At 40.8% G+C, this 22,950-nt stretch overlaps 1 protein-coding gene across 7 annotated transcripts in view; it reads left to right on the top strand.

Annotated features, from left to right (window-relative positions):
- cfap58 (cilia and flagella associated protein 58) overlaps positions 1-22,950 on the top strand; it is a 292,411-nt gene that overhangs the window by 166,247 nt on the left and 103,214 nt on the right. For all 7 annotated transcript variants that reach the window (XM_072239675.1, XM_072239678.1, XM_072239679.1 and 4 more), the window contains one exon: positions 4,988-5,121. In XM_072239675.1, coding sequence (XP_072095776.1) covers positions 4,988-5,121 — 134 coding nt within the window. The remainder of the gene's footprint in view (positions 1-4,987; positions 5,122-22,950) is intronic.

Below are 22,950 nucleotides of genomic sequence, written 5' to 3'. Positions count from 1 at the left end.
AGGCTATCCAATTTTAATATTATCTTCTTGTAGGCACCACAGCACCAGTAGGAAACATGGGTAATGACTGCCATAAAATTCTGTGAGGATTTTACTTGAGACATTTTGGTGAGACAGATAAACTCCCATTTTCTACTTCTGATCTAAAATGAATGCACTGTTTTCCATTTAAATCAGCAGTGAAAACAAACCTTTAGAAGATGCCAATGAGCGCGTTTTTGTTAATTTTCAGCATTCTTCTTTAATACAATAAGAAAATGTATTTTTTCCTGTGTATTTTGAGTTTTAGGGTAATAAAATTCATGGAACAGAGATTCTCAAGCATTATATAGAACATAGAACAATACAGCACAGGAACAGGTCCTTTGGCCCAAAATGTTGTGCCAAACCAAATTGATTAGTAATCACTTATGCCTACACAATATCGATATTGTTAGAGTGAGTTTTTTTGGGTAGATGATTCATTTATACTTAAATGACTTTGGCCACCAGACTTCTATTTGACAAAGTACTGTGGATTGAGTCCACAACAATGTGCTTCCTAAAAAGGTGTGAATACCAGATGCTTCTGGCGCCGTAGTTTGACCAGATGCCGTAGTTTCGAAGACAGTATTATTAATAAATATTAATATTAATTGTCTTCTATGTTAGCACATAAAATGCCAAATAAATGTATTGTGGATTTAACTTGCATTCCTAAAGGCTGTGGATACCAACCCAGACATGTTGGTATCGGAAGGAAAGGATGAAGTTAGGAGGTGTGATGTTTGTAGGTAGCTTCAAAAGAAGCATTGTCTATGCATTGTCTATAACTTTTTAAGTAGTGATTGCCTTTGTGTTTAGCATATAAATATTGAGCCCACATTGGGCTAGCAGCCCTTTCTACCGAAAGCATCTCTGTCCGTATGATGCCTGCTGTACCTTATTATGTCGAATAAAGAAGCTGTTTTGTATCTACCAGTGACTCTGTCTCTCCAGTGATTTCATCCACGCTACAACAGATATCCTTCCATTTTCCTCATATTCAAGTGCCTATCTAAACATCTCTTAAAAATAATGTATCTACCTCTACCACCACCCCTGGCAGCACATTTCAAATACCCACCACTCTGTGTTCTTTTAAAAAAAATTAAAAATTGCACTCACAGTTGCTTTGGAGTTACCCATCTTACCTTAAATGCATGCTGTCTGGTTTTAGACATTTCAATCTTGGGAGAGATATACTGTCTGTCCACTCTTTCCATGGCTCTCACAACCTTATAAGAACGTAAGAAATAGGAGCAGGAGTAGGCCATCTGGCCCACTGAACCTGCTCCACCATTGAATAGGATCATGGCTGATCTGGCCATGGACTTATCTCCACCTATCTTAGTTTTCCCATAACTCTTAATTCCCCTACTATGCAAAAATCTATCCAACCTTGTTTTAAATATATTTAAAGAGGTAGCCTCTACTGCTTCATTGGGCAAAGAATTCCACAAATTCACTGCCTTCTGGGAAAAGCAGTTCCTCCTCATCTCCATCCTGAATCCACTCCCCTGAATCTTGAGGCTAAGACCCCTACTTCTAGTCTCACCTATCAGTGGAAACAACTTTCTTGCCTCTAACATCTATCCCTTTCATAATTTTATGTTTCTATAAGATCTCCTCTCATTCTTCTGAATTCTAGTGATTACAGTCCGAGGCGACTCAATTCTCTTCTCATTGTTGAACCCCTTCATCTCCGGAATCAACTTGGTGAACCTCCCCTGCACTTCCTCCAAAGCCAGTATATCCTTCCTCAAACTGCACGCAGTATTCCAGGTGCAGCCTCAATAGTACTCTGTACAATTGCAGCACAACCTCCCTGCTCTTAAATTCAAACCATCTAGCACTGAAGGCCAACATCCCATTTGCCTTCTTGATAGCCTGCTGCACCTGCAAACCAACCTTTTGTGATTCATGAACAAGCACTCTCAATCCTCTCTGCACAGCAGCATGCTGCAATTTTTTTTACCATTTAAATAATAATCTGCTCTTTCATTTTTCCTTCCAAAGTGGATGACCTCATATTTACCAACATTGTATTCCATCTGCCAGACCCTTGCCCACTCACTTAACCTATTAATATCTATCTGCAGACTCTCTATATCTTCTGTACAAATTTGCTTTTCCACTCAATTTAGTATCGTCAGCAAACTTAGATACACTACACGCGATCACATCTTCCAGATCGTTAATGTATATCATGAACAGTTGTGGGCACAAACCCTCTACTATAACTTCTGCCATTTTTTTCAGTACCCTGGGATACATACCATCAGGACCAGGGGTCTTATCTATCTTTAGGCCCAAAAGTTTGCTCAGCACTACCTCTTTAGTGATAGCTATTGTATCGAGGTCCTCACCTCCCAATGCATCCATAACGTCTCTCTTTGGCATGTTAGATGTGTCCTCCACTGTGAAAATAGTCATTCAAAGCCTCTGCCATTTCCTCATTACTTAATATCAAATTCCCCTTCTCTTTCTCCAAGGGATCTACATTCACTTTAGCCACCCCTTTCTGCTTTATATAATCATGAAAACTTTTACTATCCATTTTTATATCTTGTGCTAGTTTATTTTCATAATCTATCTTCCCTTTCTTTAATGTTCTATCAGGTCTCCCCTCAGCCCTCCGTCACTCCAGAGAAAACAAACCAAGTTTGTCCAACTTTTTCTCGTACCACATGCTCTCTCATCCAGGCAGCATTTTGGTAAACCTCTTCTGCACCCTCTCTAAAGCATCCTTTCAGGGACAATGTACTTGGACTCCAAGATCCTTCTGCTCATCAACACTGCTAAGGATCTTGCCATTACATTTACATTTGATCTACCAAGGTGCAACAATTCATATTTGGCCAGATTAAACTCTATCTGCCGTTTCTCCACCCATATCTGTAACTGATCTATATCCCACTGTATTCTTTGCCAGTCTTCTACGCTATCCACAACACCACCAATCTTCATGTCATTTGCAATCTTACTAACCCTCACATCTACTATGTTTTCACCCAGGTCGTTTATGTACATCACTAACAGTAGAGGTCCCAGCACAGATCTCTGTGGAACACCACTAATTACAGACCTTCAGCTCAAATAAGTCCCTTCAACCACTCCCACCTGTCTGCTATGGGCACGCCAGTTCTGAATCCAAATGGCCAATTCACCATGGATCTTATGCATAATAAGCTTCTGGATGAGCCTCTCATGATGGACCTTGTCAATGCCTTATGTTTGTTATGTCGACAATATCCACAGCTCTGCCTTCATTAATTATCCTCGCCTTGTCAAAAAAAAACTCAATTAAGTTAGGATACTCTCAATAAAAACATGCCCTTATCTTAATACAGTAATAAATGATATTCAGTGTTTTTGATAAGCAGTTCTCATCAGAAGAGAGATGTTTGCTTTGTTTTCTGAAACATTGTACTGTATGGTGGAATCAGAATTATAGAAGGAGGTGCATATTATTTAATTGGTCGCTGGGATTTAATTCAACTAAACGTCTCATATTAATCTTGTAAGGTATTTAATATGTGGGTTTGAAATGATATAATAATCAATTGTTGCCTGTTTTTCTATAAATTCTTAACAGTTTATGTTCATTAACTTCCCCAACCCTGAAACATCTGTACCTCATTTAGGGAAAAAGTACATTTTCATCAAGTTTTAAGAGACATTTTTCCTTTCTGAAGCACAGGTTGTTCTGCCTGTGGCTTAGGATTTGTCAATTTATATCCCCTCATGTTATTTATTAGCTAAAAATTACTGCTCTTCCATTATGATGAAACAAAAATAGCCTCCTCTCTTTTACACTGCCTCAAGTAGGCAGCAATTATCAACAGATTTCACCATGCGGATCACACCAGCTAAGACCAGGAAGGATGCGTAGAACCCTGAAGTCCCAGTCTATCAGGTTCAAAAACATTTAATTCCTTGCAAACATTCGGTCCTTGAACCAACAGGCAAAATCCTAATCACTGCAGTTCAGCAGCACTATAACCGTTTTGAATGCTTTGCACTAGAACAGGCATTGTTTTCTTTTGCACAATTTCTGCCTACTTGTAAACAAAATTGTGTATAATCTATGTTTAATTTATGTTTTTCTTGTAAATGCTGCTGCGAGTAAGCTTTCCAATGCACCTGTGTTTCCATGCACTTGACAATAAACTCGACTTTAGCTTTGACTTTGAATGCTCAGAGTCTGAAAACTTGTATTTGAGATCCTCAATCCCACAAGTAATTCGCTACAGAGTTGAGGAAATGCTGTTGAGAAGGCACCTTTTCCTATTATGCCATAAGAAACTGTCACGTTGATAGATTCATATGAGATTGCCAGCTCATGAAGACACAAGCAATATCTGGAAAAATTAAAAAATCTTTATACACTTTTTTCAAAAATATACCAACTTTAAGTTGGGGGTGGGACATACACAGAAATCTTCTGAGCATTGTAATTAGCGGTAGAACTCACAGAACAAAACTGTGGTTATCTTCTTCTACTATTGCTTTACTTATATTAGTTTGAATATAGGCAGTATTTTGAAGATTGACCTGTCAATATCAAACCATTCTGCAGATAGACAGTTACTGAATTACAAAAATATTTTAAATAGAAAGTAAACTGTCTAGTTTTAGTGATGGAAAAATACTAGCCTTCACCTGTAAAATGAGGTTTTATAGTCCACTTCAAAAACTGTCAATTCAAAGTGATATTGAAAGTGAAACTACACCTTTGCAATTTACAAATTTTGTTCACTTCCAGTTTTGAAGTACATTCCCGGAGGTTTTAGGTATTGTAAATAATTCATAATGCTATAGGCTCTTTGGCAAATAACATTGTTTAGCCAATTGCAAATATGTTACAATAGCTTATTAACAAGAGATAAAGGTTTGGAAGAAGGAACCAGAAGTTTGCTAACATCATGATCTTTTATTCTGTTTTTTTTTTAATTCATTTTGAAAGGCTTTGACTTCAGAGCTGAACATGTTTGAATCACAGAGTCAGGAGTATAAGCACGAGATTGATCGTTTAGCCCAGGAACTGCAGAATGTGAAAAAGAAGTACCACAATCAGAAACGCAAGGAGCAGCTGGCTAGGTACGAAATATTAATCAATGCACTTATGAGCCTGTTGGAGTTTTTAAAAATACAAATGACTATGACACTACTTTTATCCTTTCCTCCAAGGTTGTTTTTTATTTCCAAATTATTTGAATATAAAATAGATTTTTTTATTCTTCACCCATCTATCATAATCTGTCATATATACATGCTGCTGAGCAACAATCTCATTTGTTGCCATCTAGTGTATGACTATATTTGTATCGACCCACATCTCATTATTTCTGATGCTTTACCTTTGGTGAGTGACAAGAGATAACAAAATTTGTCTAATCTCATTACTTTCCTCCTTCTGTAGGTGGAGAAGAGAGCGTATTTGGTTAGTCAACTATGATATGAACAGTGACAAAGGCTGTTAGTGTTAATTATACTAGCAAAAGAGTAATTATCTGTCTTAGTTTTAAGGTCGAGACCAATGTATTTGAATTTTCCTACACAGTCTCCTTGGAGGTACTTTTATCAACATCTTCAGCTACTATGCATTGTGTTTTTATCCTGCATATAAGAGTTTTCCCTCAAAAACTCATATTCTCTTCTTAACTAGCTAATTGGTATTATTTCTCATTGGAAATTCATTGTTCTGTGCCCAGGAACTACTCAGGTTGTTCACTGAAGATAATTTCTCTGGTGAGTGTGAGTTTGATAAAATACTGGTCTAGCAATCCAGAGATTTAGTGTTGGGCTCACGATCTGAAGGTCGTAGGTTTGAGTCTCGGCCAAGGCAGTGTGTTGTGTCTTTGAGCAAGGCACCTAACCACACACTGCTCCAGTCCAACCAGCTGAAAATGGGTAACGGCAAAATGCTGGGAGTTAACCTCGCGATAGACTTGCGTCCTATCCGGGGGGTGGGCGGGGGGAGTCTCGTACTCTCAGTTGCTTCACGCCGCAGAAACCAGTATAGGCACCGGCCTGATGGGCTACAAAGGCTCAGGACAGACTTTGCCTTTGAATCCAGAGATTTAGACTGGGAATCTGGATACATACAGTATGTCCCTGCCTTTACCATGAAGATTTCAGAATGGATCTTTGAATAGGCTCTTTGGCCCATGATATCATTCCAAGCTGGAGGTCAGGCAGCATCTAGGAAAAGAATACTGTCAACGTTTCAGGCTGAAACCCTTTGGCAGGACTGGAGAAAAAAAAGCTGAGGAGTAGATTTAAAAAGTGGGGGAAGGGAGAGAAACACAAGGTGATAGGTGAAACCTGGAGGGGGAAGGATGAAGTAAAGAGCTGGGAATTAAATTAGTGAAAGACGCAATTTTTGCTTTCCACAGGGATTGCTCCCTACGTGATTCTCTTGTCCATTTGTCCCTCCCCACTGATCTCCCTCGTGGCGCTTATCCTTGTAAGCGGAACAAGTGTGCTTACACCACCTGCCCCTACACCACCTCCCTCACTACCATTCAGGGCCCTAAACAGTCCTTCCAGTGAGGCGACACTTCACCGGTGAGTCTGTTGGGGTTGTATACTATGTCTGGTGCTCCCGGTGTGGCCTTCTGTATATTGGTAAGACCTGACAAGATTGGGAGACCATTCCACAAGACAGAAAAAGCCAGAAAAAACAGGATCTCCCAGTGGCCACCCATTTCAATTCCACTTCCCATTCCCATTCAGATATGTCCATCCATGGCCTCCTCCACAGTTGTGATGGGGCCGTACTTAGGTTGGAGGAACAACACCTTATATTCCTTTTGGGTAGCCTCCAGCCTGATGGCATGAACGTCGATTTCTTGAACTTCCAGTATTGCTCCCCACCCTCCTCTCCTTCACCATTTCCTATCCCCTCTTCCCTCTTCTACCTTGTCTCCTTGTCCGCCCATCACCTGCCTCTGGTGCTCCCCCCCCCACCCTGTTTCTTTCTTCCATGGCCTCCTGTCTCTTTTACCAATTTACTTCTCAGCTCTTTACTTCATCCCTCCCCCTTCAGGTTTCACCTGTCATCTGGTGTTTTTCTCTCCCGTCCCCCCAGCTTTTAAATCTACTCCTCAGCTTTTTTTCTCCACTCCTGCAGAAGGGGTTTGGCCCGAAACGTTGACTACTCTTTTCCTAGATGCTGCCTGGCCTACTGCGATCCTCTGGTACTTTGTGTGTGTTGCTCAGATTTCCAGCGTCTGCAGATTTTCTCTTGTTTGTAATCTCATTTGCCTGTACTTGGTCCATGTCTCTCCATTCTCTGCATATCCATGTGGCTTTTTAAATATTACTATGCGGGCCAGGTTTCTGGCAACATGAGAGCAAATACCAGTATCAAAAAGGGAGGCAAGGATGTTGCAGTCATCCAACAATCTCTCTTCCAGCAGAATACAACAATTGCCGAGGCATCACTGGCCGTGTTGCACATTTATGATCTCGCTGCCATCATTCCAGTTAGTATAATCTGCTAGCCTTTGTAGATGGCTGACACCCATTGTAAAAATCAATGTAGAGTCAGGCTATCTTTTTTCAAGCAGGTTGTGGGTGTCACTGGCAAGACCAAAATTTATTGTCTGTCCTAACTACCCCTGGAATGAAGAGATTGATAGACATTTCGGAGTGCAGGTGGATCAATCATAATGTTAGGTCAGCAGTTACTGGTAGCCTGAGAGCTACTGAACTTCCATTTGTAGTCTTCTTCTATGAATATAAACAGTTTTCCACCAGCCATACTGCAGCCATTTATATAGCACTAGAATTACGAAGAAAGACTAAGAGAAACAGACAGCTTGGTTCTGCATAAAAGGTTACCAAATGGTGTCAGTACGCAGGTAATGTGCATCGACTTACAGATTGGGATTGGAGTGTTTAGATGTATATGATTTTATTTTGTGTCCAAATGGATGTCAGAAACAAAAGGAAGGTAAGATGTGGCACTGCCTGGGGATTGCATTTACTGGTATGTCAGTCATATTAATTACTTGCAAGCATCTTGGCAGCAAGAGGCTGAAATAAGAGCTGAAGGAAATGTTCATACAATCTCACAGCCTCTACGGAGAAAGAAACAAAGTTCATATTCTGGATGTTCGATTCTTTTCTCTTTCTCACACCTCCCTTCCTACTTTTACCTCCTGCCTTGAATGCCTCTTTTCTTCAGCCTGCTTCACCTTCTCCTTCTCCTTCTGCCTTCCAGTTGCATCTTCTCGATAAAAGTTTACTCTGCCAAGTTTTTGTGGAGTCATTGCTATACCGTTACTCTGCAATCCAGGCAGCAGAATCATTAGCATAAAATCTGTCTGCTCCATCATATACCACGTGGCAGTATGGAATTCATTGCATTCATTGTCATGTGTGTGAGTTGCACACTGGAGTAAAAAAATTGCTTAATGATACCCCAGTCCTTTGATTTGCTACGGTGTCTTAATTGCAGACAGCACAGTACTCTGCTGCAAGACGAGAACTCCTGATTTCTGTAGAATATTAGACATTTATCTGCAGGACTAGGCAGGCTCACGTGGCTTACTGTGCTGGAAAGTTTCTATATTTTCCCACTTCTAATCTTTATACCAATTGTACATGTAGCAACTGTACATGAATGCAGTTCCTTTAGTTTGTCCTTAATCTCAGTGTTGCTATAGCATCTGTAAAGCAACATATATCCTGGGTAGCCTGCAATCCTGACATGTCTGCATGCTAATTCTGCAAGATGAAATGAAATACCTGCATCACTACCAAGCAGATGTCATTGACCTCCCTTAAGTAATTGTTGATGCAAGCCTGTACATGGTATGTGGATCTATGATTCTAGCTTGAAAGTATCCCGGCCAATTATAATTCATGGCCGTTGTTACCTTGGCAGTGAGTGGCTTTGTCATCTTTCCTGTATTCTGTAGTTGCACTTACAGGTTTCTGTGAGGACGTCTGTGCTTTTTGATCACATTTCTATGAATACAATTCTTCCAAAGAGTCAATCTTTCTTCCAGCAGTTTGTGAGCTCTATTTATTCTTTCAATCAAATTCAGGTTAATATAAGCAACACACATCAAAGTTGCTGGTGAACGCAGCAGGCCAGGCAGCATCTGTAGGAAGAGGTGCAGTCGACGTTTCAGATCTCGGCCTGAAACGTCGAATGCACCTACAGATGCTACCTGGCCTGCTGCGTTCACCAGCAACTTTGATGTGTGTTGCCTGAATTTCCAGCATCTGCAGAATTCCTGTTGTTCAGGTTTAATATCACTGACCTATGTCATGAAGTTTGTTGTTTTGTGGCAAAACATAAAAATGCAACAAAATACAATCAGGAATATATATATGTTAAATTGAATGAGTAGTACAAAAAGGGAGCAAGATTGTGAGGTAGTGTTCATAGGCTGGTTCATTGTCTATTCAGAAACCTGATGGCAGAAATTAGACACTATTCCTAAAACATGCGAGAGTGTGTCTTCAGGCTCCTGAACTTCCTCTCTGACAGTAGTAATAAGAAGAGAGCATGTCCTTGGTGATGGGGTCCTTAATGATGGATGCCACATCTGTAGTATTCAGGATATCTTCATGGAGCAATACCTCAGAAAAACGACATCCATCATTAAGGCCCCCATCACCCAGGTCATGCCCTCTTCTCATTGTTACCATCGGGAAGAAGGTACAGAACCGTGAAGGTGCCTACTCAACAATTTAGGAACAGCTTCTTCCCTTCCGCCATCCGATTTCTGAATGGACATTGAACCCATGAACACTACCTCACCACTTCTTCTTTATTTATGTTTTTGTACTACTTATGTGATTTAACTATTTAATGTACTGTGTGTGTGTGTGTGTGTATGTAATTCACAGTTTTGGTTTTCTCTATTATGTATTGTACTGCTGCCGCAAAATCAACACATTTCACAACATATGCTGGTGACATTAAACCTGATTCTGATACTGATTTGAGACATCGCCTTTTGAAGACGTCCCCAATGCTAAGGAGGCTAGTGCCGGTGATGGAGCTGGATGAGTTTGCAAACCTCTGCAAACTGATCCTATACATACCAGATGGTAATGCAACCAGTTAGAATGATCTCCTTAGTATATCTATGGAAATTTACAGTACTTTGTGACATACCATAGTCCAAGGAAAATTCTACGGATGCATTTAACTTGTAGGTGTCAAGACAAACTATTTAGTAGTTGTCTCATCATTCATCATGGACTTCAGTAGCTTTAAAATGTTATTCAATGCATGATGTGCATTGACATTGCTGGGCACATATAAACATCTATACATATGAGGAAACTTATAATTAAGAGAACCAGGCTTGTTATTTTAAGTAGTGATCCCAAGTTCTAGATTCTCCTACAGGAGTAAACACGACATTTCTCCCTGTCAAAGACTCTCAGGATCATGATTCAATCATGTTCCCTCTCACTTTTCTAAACTCCAACAGATTCAACACTCTTCTAAACTCCACCCTTTCCCTCAATGGCAAGCTGTCCAGTTCTATTAAAGCATTAGTTGTTGTGAACTCTGTAACTGGCTTCAGGAAGTAATAGCTCAAAATAAAGGGAACTTGCAGTGTTGCAGCTGGTGTTAATGCTTTTTGAAGATTCTACCAATCTTACATTCAATCTGCCTATACTTGAAACACTCAACAGACTGAGGTGGCATCTGAGGAAGGTCAGATTCAGGGCATTTTGAGTTGACAGCACATTTTTAACTTCTTAATAAAAAGTCTAATCAGAGAGAAAATATTGCTTGAAATATTAGTAGACAGTTTTGATGTAATACTGGATTTTTAATCACATTTTCAATGATAGTGGTAGATATTTCAACTGGATTGAAATAAAGACATTGTAAGCATTACTCACACAATCAAATGAAGAATCACAATCACAATCAAACAGGAAGAAAACTATCGACCAGGCTACATGAGCATCACCTAGTTAGCAGAAGGCACAACCCACTCTTGCTAGTGTCAGCTCATGAAGAAAAAGGACACCATTTCAAATGGACCACAGCCAGAATCCTGACTCGAGCAAGAACAAGAAAAGAACGAGAATTTCTCAGAGTGGTTCTCTACAAAAGGATTTATCAACAAACGCATCAACATAGATCCCCTATATGAACCCTTACAGACATCACAATCAATGAATTGCTAGCAAACACGTCCAACAGACCTCCTTCAAAGCTAGCCAATTAGAATCTTCTGCTGCTAAACTATTCAGTGTTTTGAAGCAGCCAACTAGATTACAATCAACACACATAAGAGTTGTTGGTGAACGCAGCAGGCCGGGCAGCATCTCTAGGAAGAGGTACAGTTGACGTTTCGGGCCGAGATCCTTCGTCAGACGAAGGGTCTCTGCCTGAAACATCAACTTATGCTTTAATACTTTATACTTTATTGTCACCAAACAATTGGTACTAGAACGTACAATCATCACAGCGATATTTGATTCTGCGCTTCACACTCCCTGGATTACAGATATTAAATATTAAAAATAGTTAAAATTAGTAAATATTAAAAAATTAAATTATAAACCATGAATAGAAAATAGAAAAATCGGAAATAAGGTAGTGCAAAGAAACCGAGAGGCAGGTTCGGATATTTGAAGGGTACGGCCCAGATCCAGGTCAGGATCCGTTCAGCAGTCTTATCACAGTTGGAAAGAAGCTGTTCCCAAATCTGGCCGTACGAGTCTTCAAGCTCCTGAGCCTTCTCCCAGAGGGAAGAGGGACGAAAAGTGTGTTGGCTGGGTGGGTCGTGTCCTTGATTATACTGGCAGCACTGCTCCGACAGCGTGCGGTGTAAAGTGAGTCCACGGACAGAAGATTGGTTTGTGTGATGTGCTGCGCCGTGTTCACGATCTTCTGCAGCTTCTTTTGGACTTGGACAGGACAACTTTCATACCAGGTTGTGATGCATCCTAGAAGAATGCTTTCTACGGTGCATTTACAAAAATTAGTGAGGGTTTTAGGGGACAGGCCAAATTTCTTTAGTTTTCTCAGGAAGTAAAGGCGCTGGTGGGCCTTCTTGGCATTGAACTCTGCTTGGTTGGACCAAGTTAGGTCGTTTGTGATATTGACCCCGAGGAACTTAAAGCTTTTGACCTGTTCCACTTGTGCACCACCGATGTAAATTGGGTGGTGCGGTCCGCTACTCCTTCTGAAGTCAACAACCAATTCCTTCGTCTTGCTGATGTTGAGGGATAGGTAATTGTCTTCGCACCATGCCACCAGGTTCTTAATTTCCTCTCCGTACTCAAACTCATCATTACCTGAGATACGGCCTACAATTGTTGTGTCATCAGCAAACTTTGATGAAAACTTGGCGACACAATCATGGGTGTACAGTGAGTACAGCAGGGGGCTGAGTACACACAGCCTTGTGGGGCACCGATGCTCAGAGTGATTGTAGAGGAGAGCTTGTCCCCTATTTTTATAGTCTGGGTTCTGTCTGTGAGGAAGTTGAAGATCCAGCTGCAGATCTGAGTGCTAAGGCCCAGGTTCTGGAGCTTAGGAATCAGTTTATTTGGAATGATGGTATTAAAGTCAGAGCTGTAGTGAATGAAAAGGAGCCTTACATATGTGTCTTTATTCTCCAGGTGTTCTAAGGAGGAATGTAGGGCCAGAGAAATGGCACTTACCATTGATCTGTTGCTCTGGCAGGCGAATTGCAAAGTGTCGAGGTTGACCGGTAGGCTGTGGTTGATGTGTGCCATAACCAATCTCTCGAGCACTTCATAGCAATTGATGTCAGAGCCACAGGTTGCTAGTCATTCAGGCATGCCACCTTGCTCTTCTTCGGCACTGGGATTATCGTTGCCTTCTTAAAACATGAGGGGATCTTAGACTGAAGCAAGGAGCAGTTGAAGATGTCAGCAAGCACTCCAGCTAGCTCGCTTGCACAGCCCCGGAGGACCTGTCCTAGGTTGCCATCTGGGCCCGTTGCCTTCCTTGGGTTTATCTCCAGGAAGTCCCTTCTAAAGTCCTCCTCGGTGACGATGAATCTCGATACCATCAGGTCCGGTTCCTCTTGAAGACTGTACCTCCACCTAGAGATGCTGCCTGGCCTGATGCATTCACCAGCAACCTTTATGTGTGTTGCTTGAAATTCCAGCATCTGCAGATTTCCTCGTGTTTGCGTTTTTAAAACTAGGTTACAATGTCTAATCAATATCCATTTGAACCCTTTAAGAATATATAAGCCAGACAATACTCTCAACTGCACACTGATGATGGCTTCTCCATTGGAGCCAAACCATCTGCAAGCACTTTGCCAAGCTCAGCGATCAACTAGACTTCCAAATAGCCAACCCCAGCTACCAATGTTCCACAATATTTCAAACAATCAAATGAGGCTAACTGGAGTACAGTTACAGGAATGGGCAGATAACTATCCTTGATCTGTACATAGTATAAGTTAATGGGTCTGCTATGGCAGAATGTGTTGCCTACAGTAGGCAGTGAGTTCAGACAATGGGTTTGATCTAAAATATTTTGACCCAATAGCCCAATGGCAGGAGGTTTCCCAGGAATGTCATATGAGTGAATGGTTAGGCTGACTGCTGCTGCAATAAGCGCGATGCAGTTTTGTCAATATCCAATTTAGCAATTACTATGGGGTCAGGTGAATAGTTACCTATAATAGCTGGATCTCCCCTGGCTGAAGAATAACAAAACCACGCAGTAATATGAACCTGCCAATGGTATATTGAATTAAAAAGTGTAGTCTATTATGGAAGAGGATTGTTCCATTGTATGCTTAAGTGATGTAACAAAACGTAGGCACTTCCAGTAAAAATATCCTGAAGTTATAAATTAACACAGTATTAAATTCTAAAGGAAAGGATAAAGGCAATGCTTTTCTACCATAGCATACATTATCTTTGCACAACATCTGAAGTGTGAGAAAAATAGATATTTGATGTACTTGTGGGAACAACAGTATTCAATTAGCTGAAGGCATGCTGTTTGTACTTCAATAATTCATGGGCATGGACATGGCAGTGGATTTGCATGAGGAGCAACAATTCAAAATAGTGATTAGTGAGTGCAGATGAATAGAACCATAGAACCATAGAAACTACAGCACAGAAACAGGCCCTTTGGCCCTTCTTGGCTGTGCCGAACCATTTTCTGCCTAGTCCCACTGACCTGCACACGGACCATATCCCTCCATACACCTCCCATCCATGTATCTGTCCAATTTATTCTTAAATGTTAAAAAAGAACCCGCATTTACCACCTCGTCTGGCAGCTCATTCCATACTCCCACCACTCTCTGTGTGAAGAAGCCCCCCCCCCAATGTTCCCTTTAAACTTTTCTCCCCTCACCCTTAACCCATTTCCTCTGGTTTTTTTCTCCCCTTGCCTCAGTGGAAAAAGCCTGCTTGCATTCACTCTATCTATACCCATCATAATTTTATATACCTCTATCAAATCTCCCCTCATTCTTCTACACTCCAGGGAATAAAATCCTAACCTATTCAACCTTTCTCTGTAACTGAGTTTCTCAAGTCCCAGCAACATCCTTGTAAACCTTCTCTGCACTCTTTCAACCTTATTTATATCCTTCCTGTAATTTGGTGACCAAAACTGAACACAATACTCCAGATTCGGCCTCACCAATGCCTTATGACGGAGCTGTTAGGACTTAGTGATGAGTATACTCTGAACATGTTTAAGTTACAGCAAATATGAACTTCGGAATTCTACACAACGTATCACTGTAACAAATGATACACAGTAATCAGGCTGAGCTTCATTCAAATTGAAAGATGCCTTTCTTGTGCCATATTTGAAAAAATTTAACCTAGGTCTAAAATAAGTACCTTGTTCATATTAAATTGCTTACCACAGAGGATCTATAATAACAATAAAAATGGTAAATGTTGGAATAATTCGGCAGGTTAGGCAGTACCTGTGAAAAGGGAAACAGAGTTAATGTAAGGATGAAGCCCCTCTCTCAGAACTGGGAAAGAAAGGACAAGTTAATTTCAAGAGGCAGTGTGGGAGTAGGAAAAATGGATTGGATAAGGACAACGGGGTGAGGCCAATGATTCCATAACAATAAGCTTCTGATAAACCTATTTGGTTATGGATGAAAGGGGGCTATTGGAAAGAAAGAAACATACAACTGGGCATGTAAAAATGTGAAGCAGGTCGGGCAGGCTCAATAGAGGGAGAAAAACAAATCTGAGGTATTCTTACAGATGGACAACCTACAGCATAATTGGCCAATTCTGATACAAACAGAAGAAAATAAGTTGCCTGAAATTGTTAAATTCAACATAGAGTCAAGGAAACTATAATGGAAGATGAGGTGCTGTCCCACTGGGCCTTGTTAGATCAGTGCAGGAGGTCACTGACAGACAGGTCAGAGTGGGATTTGCCTGGAGAATTTAAATGAGTAGGCAATTAGGAGGCTCAGTTTTACCACAATGGACTGAACACAGGTGCTGTACAAAGCAGTCATTGATCTGTGTTTGGCTTCTCTACTCTGGAGGGAAACAGACTGTAAGCACTGAATGCAGTAGGCTAGAATGAAGGAAGTTGAGAAGTGACTTGACAGATAAAAGATAGGTAAAAGATGCTATAGAGTGCAAGTAAGTTGCTGCTTTACTTGAAAGGATTTTTTTTTTGGATCCCTGGATGTGAGAACAGACAAGTATAAAGCTAGGATCCTTGCAGCCATGAGAAGTGGAATGTTAGGTGGAGATAGAAGGTGAACCAGGAGATCATGAAAGGAAGAATATCTATCAAATGCCAACTTAAATACTCAAGGTGTTGTATCTAAATGCATGTAGTATAAGAAATAAGGTGGATGATCTTGTTGCAATATTACAGTTTGCCAGGTATGATGTTGTGGCCATTACCGAATCGTGGCTGAAGGATGGTTGTGGTTGGGAGCTGAATGTCCAAGGTTACACATCATATCAGAGGTATAGGAAGCTAGGCAGAGGGGATGGTGTGGCTGTACTGTAAAGAATGGCATCAAATCAGTAGAAAGATGTGATATAGGATTGGAAGATGTAGCTTCCTTGTGGGTTAAGTGAAAAAACTGCAAGAGTAAAAGGACCTTGATGGCAGTTATATACAGGTCTCCCAGCAGTAGCTGGGAAATAGAAAAGGCATAACAAAAGGGCAATGTTCTGATAGTCATGGAAGATTTCAACCTGATTGGGAAAATCAGGGTGGTAATAGATCTCAAGAAAGTGAGTTTGTTGAAGGCCTTTGAGATGGCTTTTTAGAGCAGTTTGTCATTGAGCCTACTAGGGGATCAGCTATACTGGATCGGGTGCTATGTAATGAACTGGAGGTGATTAGGGAGCTTAAGGTAAAAGAACCCTTAGGAAACAGTGATCACAATATGATTGAGTTCAGTTAGAAATTTGATAGGGAGAAAGTAAAGTCTGACGTAGTCATAGTTTAGTGGAATAAAGGAAATTACAGTGGTATGAGTTGGCCAAGATAAATTGAAAGGAGCGGCAGGCAGGAATGACAGCAGAGCAGCAATGGCATTATCTTCTGGAAAAAAAAATGAGGAAGGTGCAGGATAAATGTATTCTAAAAACAAGGACATACTTAAATGGCAAAATAGTACAGCAGCTGACGAGGGAAGTCAAAGCTAATGTAAAAGCAAAAGAATGGCATACAACAAAACAAAAATTAGTGGAAAGACAGAGGACTGGGAAGCTTTTAAGCACCAACAGAGAGCAACTAGAAGAATCACTATGAGGGAAAAGATGAAATATGAAAGCAAGCTAGCAAACAATATTAAAGTGGATAGTAAAAGCTTTTTCAAATACGTAAAAAAATAAGAGAGATGAGAATGAATATAGGACTGCTAGAAAATGAGGTCAGAGAAATAATAATGGGGAACAAGGAGATGGCGGGTGAACTAAATGAGTGTTTAGCATCAGTCTTCACTGTGGAAGGCAATAGCATTGTGCCAGATTTTGATAGGTGTGAGAGAAGAGAAGTGAGTACAGTTACTATTACAAGGGAGAAGGTGCTCAACATGCTGAAAGACCCTGAGGGTACATAAGTCACTCAGACAAGATGAACTGCACCCTAGGGTTCTGAAAGAGGTAGTGGTAGAGATTGTGGAGGCATTCGTAGTTAGCTTTCAAAACTCACATTGGACTCTGACATGGTGCCAGAGGACTGGAAAATTGCAAATGTCACTACTCTCCTTAAGAAAGGAGGAAGGCAGCAGAAAGGAAATGATAGACCATTTAGCCTGACCTCAGTGGTTAGGAAGACATTGGAATTGATTGCTAAGGATGAAGTTATGGAGGACTTGGTGACACAAGACAAGATAGGACAAAGTCAGCTATGGTTTCTTTCAGGGAAAATCCTGCCTGACAAACCTGTTGGAATTCTTTGAGGAGATTACAAGTAGGATAGATAAAGAGGCTGTTGTATTTTGGACTTTCAGAAGGCCTTTGACAAAGTGCCACATATGGGGCTGCTTACCAAGTTAGGAGCCCATGGTATTACAGGAAAGTTACTGGCATGGTTAGAGCATTGGCTGATTGGTAGGAGGCAGCGAGTGGGGATAAAAGGATCCTTTTCTGGTTGGCTGCTAGTAACTTGTGGTGTTCCGCAGGGGTTGGTGTTGGGACAGTTTATTTTTATGATTTATATCAATGATTTGGATGATGGAATAGATGGCTTTGTTGCCAAGTTTGTAGATGATACAAAGATTGGTAGAGACGAAGGTAGTGTTGAGAAAACAGGTAGGCTGCAGAAGGACTTAGATTAGAAAAATAGGCAAAAAAGTGGCAAACGAAATACAATGTTGGAAATTGCATAGTCATGCACTTTGGTAGAAGAAATAGATGTGCGGACTATTTTCTAAACAAGGAGAAAATCCAAAAATATGAGATACAAAAGGACTTGGTAGTCCTTGTGCAGAACACCCTAAAGGTTAACTTGCAGGCAGAGTCAGTGGTGAGGAAGGCAAATACAATGTTAGCATTCATTTCAAGAGGTCTAGAATACAAGAGCAGGTATATGATGCTGAGGCTTCATAAGGCACTGGTGAAGCTTCACCTTGAGTATTGTGAACAGTTTTGGGCTCCTCGTCTGAGAAAAGATGTGCTGGCATTGCAGAGGGTTCGGAGGAGATTCACAAGAATGATTCCAGAAATGAAAAGATTATCAAATGAGGAACATTTGGTAGTTCTGGGTCTGTACTCGCTGGAATTTAGAAAGATGAGGGGGGAACTCATTGAAACCTTTTGAATGTTGAAAGGCCTAGACAAAGTAGATGTGGAAAGGATGTTTCCCTTGGTAGGGGAGTCTAGGACAGTAGGACACAGCCTCAGGATAGAGGAGTGTCCATTTAAAACAGATGTGGAGAAATCTCTTTATTCAGAGGGTGGTGAATTTGTGGAATTCATTACCACAGGCAACTGTGGAGGCCAGAGCTTGATAGGTTCTTGATTGGGTATGGCATCTAAGGTCATGGGGGAAAAGGCTGGGGAGTGGGGCTGAGGAGGGGAAAAATGGATTAGCCATGATTGAATTGCCTAATTCTGCTCCTGTGTCTTATGGTATTATGGTCTTAAGCTTTTGTGACTTGAAGGCAGTGATGCCACAAGTACATTTAGTATTAGGTACTGCACTGGCTTTATTTATAAACAACATAGTGAATAGAAGGAAGCAAACAGGCCAAAAATAACAACAATGTATCCATAATGAGAGAATTAGAATTAGTCTACAAACAGCCAGATTAGTATTTATAAAGAACATAGAACATTAAAGGCCCTTTGATGAATGACATTTGTGTTGACCTTTTAACCTACCCTAAGATCAATCTAACTATTCCCTCCTACATAGTCCTCCATTTTTCTGACATCCATGTGCCTCTTAAATCCTCCTGCCACCCCACTAGGAATAGGGTTCCCCTGGTCCTCACCTACCACCCCACCAGCCTCCGGGTCCAACATATTATTCTCCGTAACTTCCACCACCTCCAACGGGATCCCACCACTAAGCACATCTTTCCCTCCCCCCGTCTCTCTGCATTCCGCAGGGATCGCTCCCTACGCAACTCCCTTGTCCATTCGTCCCCCCCATCCCTCCCCACTGATCTCCCTCCTGGCACTTATCCGTGTAAGCGGAACAAGTGCTACACATGCCCTTACACTTCCTCCCTTACCACCATTCAGGGCCCCAAATAGTCCTTCCAGGTGAGGCAACACTTCACCTGTGAGTCGACTGGGGTGATATACTGCGTCTGGTGCTCCTGATGTGGCCCTTTATATATTGGCGAGACCCGACGCAGACTGGGAGACCGCTTTGCTGAACATCTACGCTCTGTCCGCCAGAGAAAGCTTGATCTCCCAGTGGCCACACATTTTAATTCCACATCCCATTCCCATTCTGACATGTCTATCCACGGCCTCCTCTACTGTAAAGATGAAGCCACACTCAGGTTGGAGGAACAACACCTTATATTCCGTCTGGGTAGCCTCCAACCTGATGGCATGAACATCGACTTCTCTAACTTCCGCTAAGGCCCCACCTCCCCCTCGTACCCCATCTGTTACTTATTTTTATGCACACATTCTTTCTCTCACTCTCCTTTTTCTCCCTCTGTCCCTCTGAATATACCCCTTGCCCATCCTCTGGGTCCCCCCCCCCCCTTGTCTTTCTTCCCGGACCTCCTGTCCCATGATCCTCTCGTATCCCCTTTTGCCTATCACCTGTCCAGCTCTTGGCTCCATCCCTCCCCCTCCTGTCTTCTCCTATCATTTTGGATCTCCCCCTCCCCCTCCAACTTTCAAATCCCTTACTCACTCTTCCTTCAGTTAGTCCTGACGAAGGGTCTCGGCCTGAAACGTCGACTGCACCTCTTCCTACAGATGCTGCTTGGCCTGCTGCGTTCACCAGCAACTTCGATGTGTGTTGCTTGAATTTCCAGCATCTGCAGAATTCCTGTTGTTTGCCTCTTAAATGTATCTGTTTTATCACCATTCCTAGTAGTGCATTCCACATACCCATCACTATCTGTGGGGTATAAAAACTTGCCTCTTACACCCCCCCCTATATTTTTCTCCAATCATTTCAAATTTTTTCCCCTCACGTTAGCCATTTTTGCCCTGGGAAGTCTCTGGTTGCGTACTTGATCTGTGCCTCATAGCATCTTTTACCTACTTTTTATCTGTCAAGTCACTTCTCAACTTCCTTCACTCTAGAGAAATGCTGTAGCTCGCTCAACCTTTCCTCAAGGCAAGCTCTCTAATCCTAGCAGCATCCTGGTAAATCTTCTCTGCACCCTCTCTAAAACTTCCACATCCTTCTTATAATGAGATGACCAGAACTGAATACATAATATTCCAAGTGTGGTCTAACCAGGGTTTTATAGAGCTGCAACATTGCCCTGTAACTCTAGAACTAAATCCCTGTACTAATGAAGGCGATTGAACCATTTGCCTTCTTAACCATCCTATCAACTTGCATGGCAACTTTGAGAGTTTTACAAATGTTGACACAAGAACCGGGTGTTCCTCCATATTGCTAATAAATAGCAACCTTTAGTTTGTTTGAAAGCAGCCCTTAAGCCATCTCTTTACTTGGCTCGACAGTGTAGAATCCTGCCTTGATGTTTACCTTTTTGGAAATGCCACGTGCAGATCTATGAACCTCAGTCATTGTGAAGCCTGATGTATGAACGTCAGAACCATTGTTGTGTTGTCCAATTTCAAGCATTTACTTCAAGGATTCTTTCTGGAATAAAGTAAATAATAGACCACATGCCATAGATATAGGAGCAGAATTAGGTCACTTAGCCCATCAAGTCTGCTCCACCATTCCATTATGGCTGACTTATTAACCCTTTCAACCCAATTCTCCTGGCTTATTCCCAAAACTTTTGACACCCTTACAAATCAAGAACTTGTCAACCTCTACTTTAAATATACTTACTCTGCAGCCATCTGTGCCAATGAACTCCACAGATTCACCACCCTCCGACTAAAGAAATTCCTCCTCATCACTGCTGGCTCCCAAAATATGCACAAGTACAGAAATTGTTGTGGTATAATTTCAGGATGTATGTATGTAGCATTGCAGGTAATTTTAAGGCACTGTATTTTTCATTGTCTTTGCTGTCTCCCCCTTTCTGCTTCCCTTGATTTGGCTTGTCTTCTTGGACTCCCTCAGCCAGACCCAGTCAGTATTCTTACTCTGTAATTGACAGGCCAGAGATGTAACCAGTGAGAATGAAAAGACAGCTTATATGTGCAATATTTCTGTTGTGAAATCTAGTTTGCCTTGATGACAGAAGGTAATATTTATCTGACTGAACAACTGACAAGGAGTCCAGGGATTTGGACCACATAGTCTATTGATCCAGAACCCTGCACCACAGATTTAGCCAGCATATTTGTAAACTTTTCCTTATCACTAACATAAATGTAAACTAACGTACATTCATTTAAATAGCATCTTTCATCTCCTGACAACTCCCCAAAGTACTTTTGAATTGTGGTCCATGTTATTCTATAAGCAAGAAACAGATAAGATAAGCATAATAATGTGCCATAAATATTAATGAACGAGTAGTTAATCTGCTTTCAGTGGTGTTTGTTGAGGGATCCTTTGTTCTTCCTTTACATCTTACCTAGGAAGCTTTGCTTTAATTTAATACTTCATTTGAGAAATAGCATATCCAACAATAATAATGCCACAATTCTCTATTAAATTAACAGCTGACCTTGAGTTTGAGTACACAGCCTTTGACTTAGTCCAAAGTTCAAAGGAAAATTATTATAAAGGTATATATATGTCACTATGTACTGCACTGAGATTCAGTTTCTTCTGGACATTCACAGAAGATACAAAGAAACGCTTTTTCAATATTTTTATTGAAAGGATACAAGTAAATAATACAAATTACATTACATTTAAATCACAGTAATATGATCACAGTATCCCATATTCCAAATCACTCATGTAGAAAAAAAAGATTGAATTATGAATTGAAATAAAATAAAATAATTTTGTATTTTATTAAAAAAAATCTACCCCCACTACCAAAATGAGCTGGTTGGTTAAAAAAAAAAGAAGAAAAAGAAAAATACCTTACCATATGATATTAATAATAATGGCTCAGATCTATACTTTAATAACAGTTCAAAGATTGTGAAAATAATTCAGAAAGGGTCCCCATAACATTAGAAAATCATGTGTAGAATCAGAAATCGAACAACAAATCTTGTCTAGATCAAGGCACAACATAACGTCAGATAGCCATTGAACATGAGTGGGTGGGGCGGCCTCCTTCCACTTGAGCAAGATCACCCTCCTGGTTATAAGAGACGTAAAGGCTAATACCTGCAAATTAGATGGCTTCAATTTTGTAGCACTATCCTCAACAATACCAAACAAGGCAGTCAAAGGATTGGGCTTAAAGCTGGCACTGAAAAGTGCAGAAAAAGTTTGAAATACATTTTTTCAAAATTTTTCAAGGCTCGGACATGTCCAAAACATATGAATTAGTGTGGCCACTCCATTAGTACATCTATCACAGTAAGGAGAAATATCTGCGTAGAAACGGGAGGGCTTGTCTTTAGACAGATGAACTCTATGTACCACTTTGAATTGTAATAAAGAATGACGAGCACATAATGATGAAGAATTAATCAATTTTAAAATAATCTTCCAGCTCTCTTCAGATATGAAAATCTGTAAATCCTTTTCCCAGTCTTCTTAAATTTTATCTAAAGAGGCCTTTTTCAGTCCCAGCAGTAGACTATAAATGTAAGATATTGAACTATTATCAAAGGGTTTCAGATTAAAAATTGTATCTATTATATTCTTATCTGGACTTGTAGGAAATGTATGTAATTGAGATCTTAAAAAATCTCTAATCCGTAAGCATCAAAAAAATGAGTGTTGGA

This window comes from Mobula birostris, chromosome 21 (assembly GCF_030028105.1).
Source record: "Mobula birostris isolate sMobBir1 chromosome 21, sMobBir1.hap1, whole genome shotgun sequence".
In the NCBI taxonomy this organism is placed as follows: domain Eukaryota; kingdom Metazoa; phylum Chordata; class Chondrichthyes; order Myliobatiformes; family Myliobatidae; genus Mobula; species Mobula birostris.
Note: the sequence above shows the minus strand (reverse complement) of the source record. Positions and strands in the feature narration are given on the sequence as shown.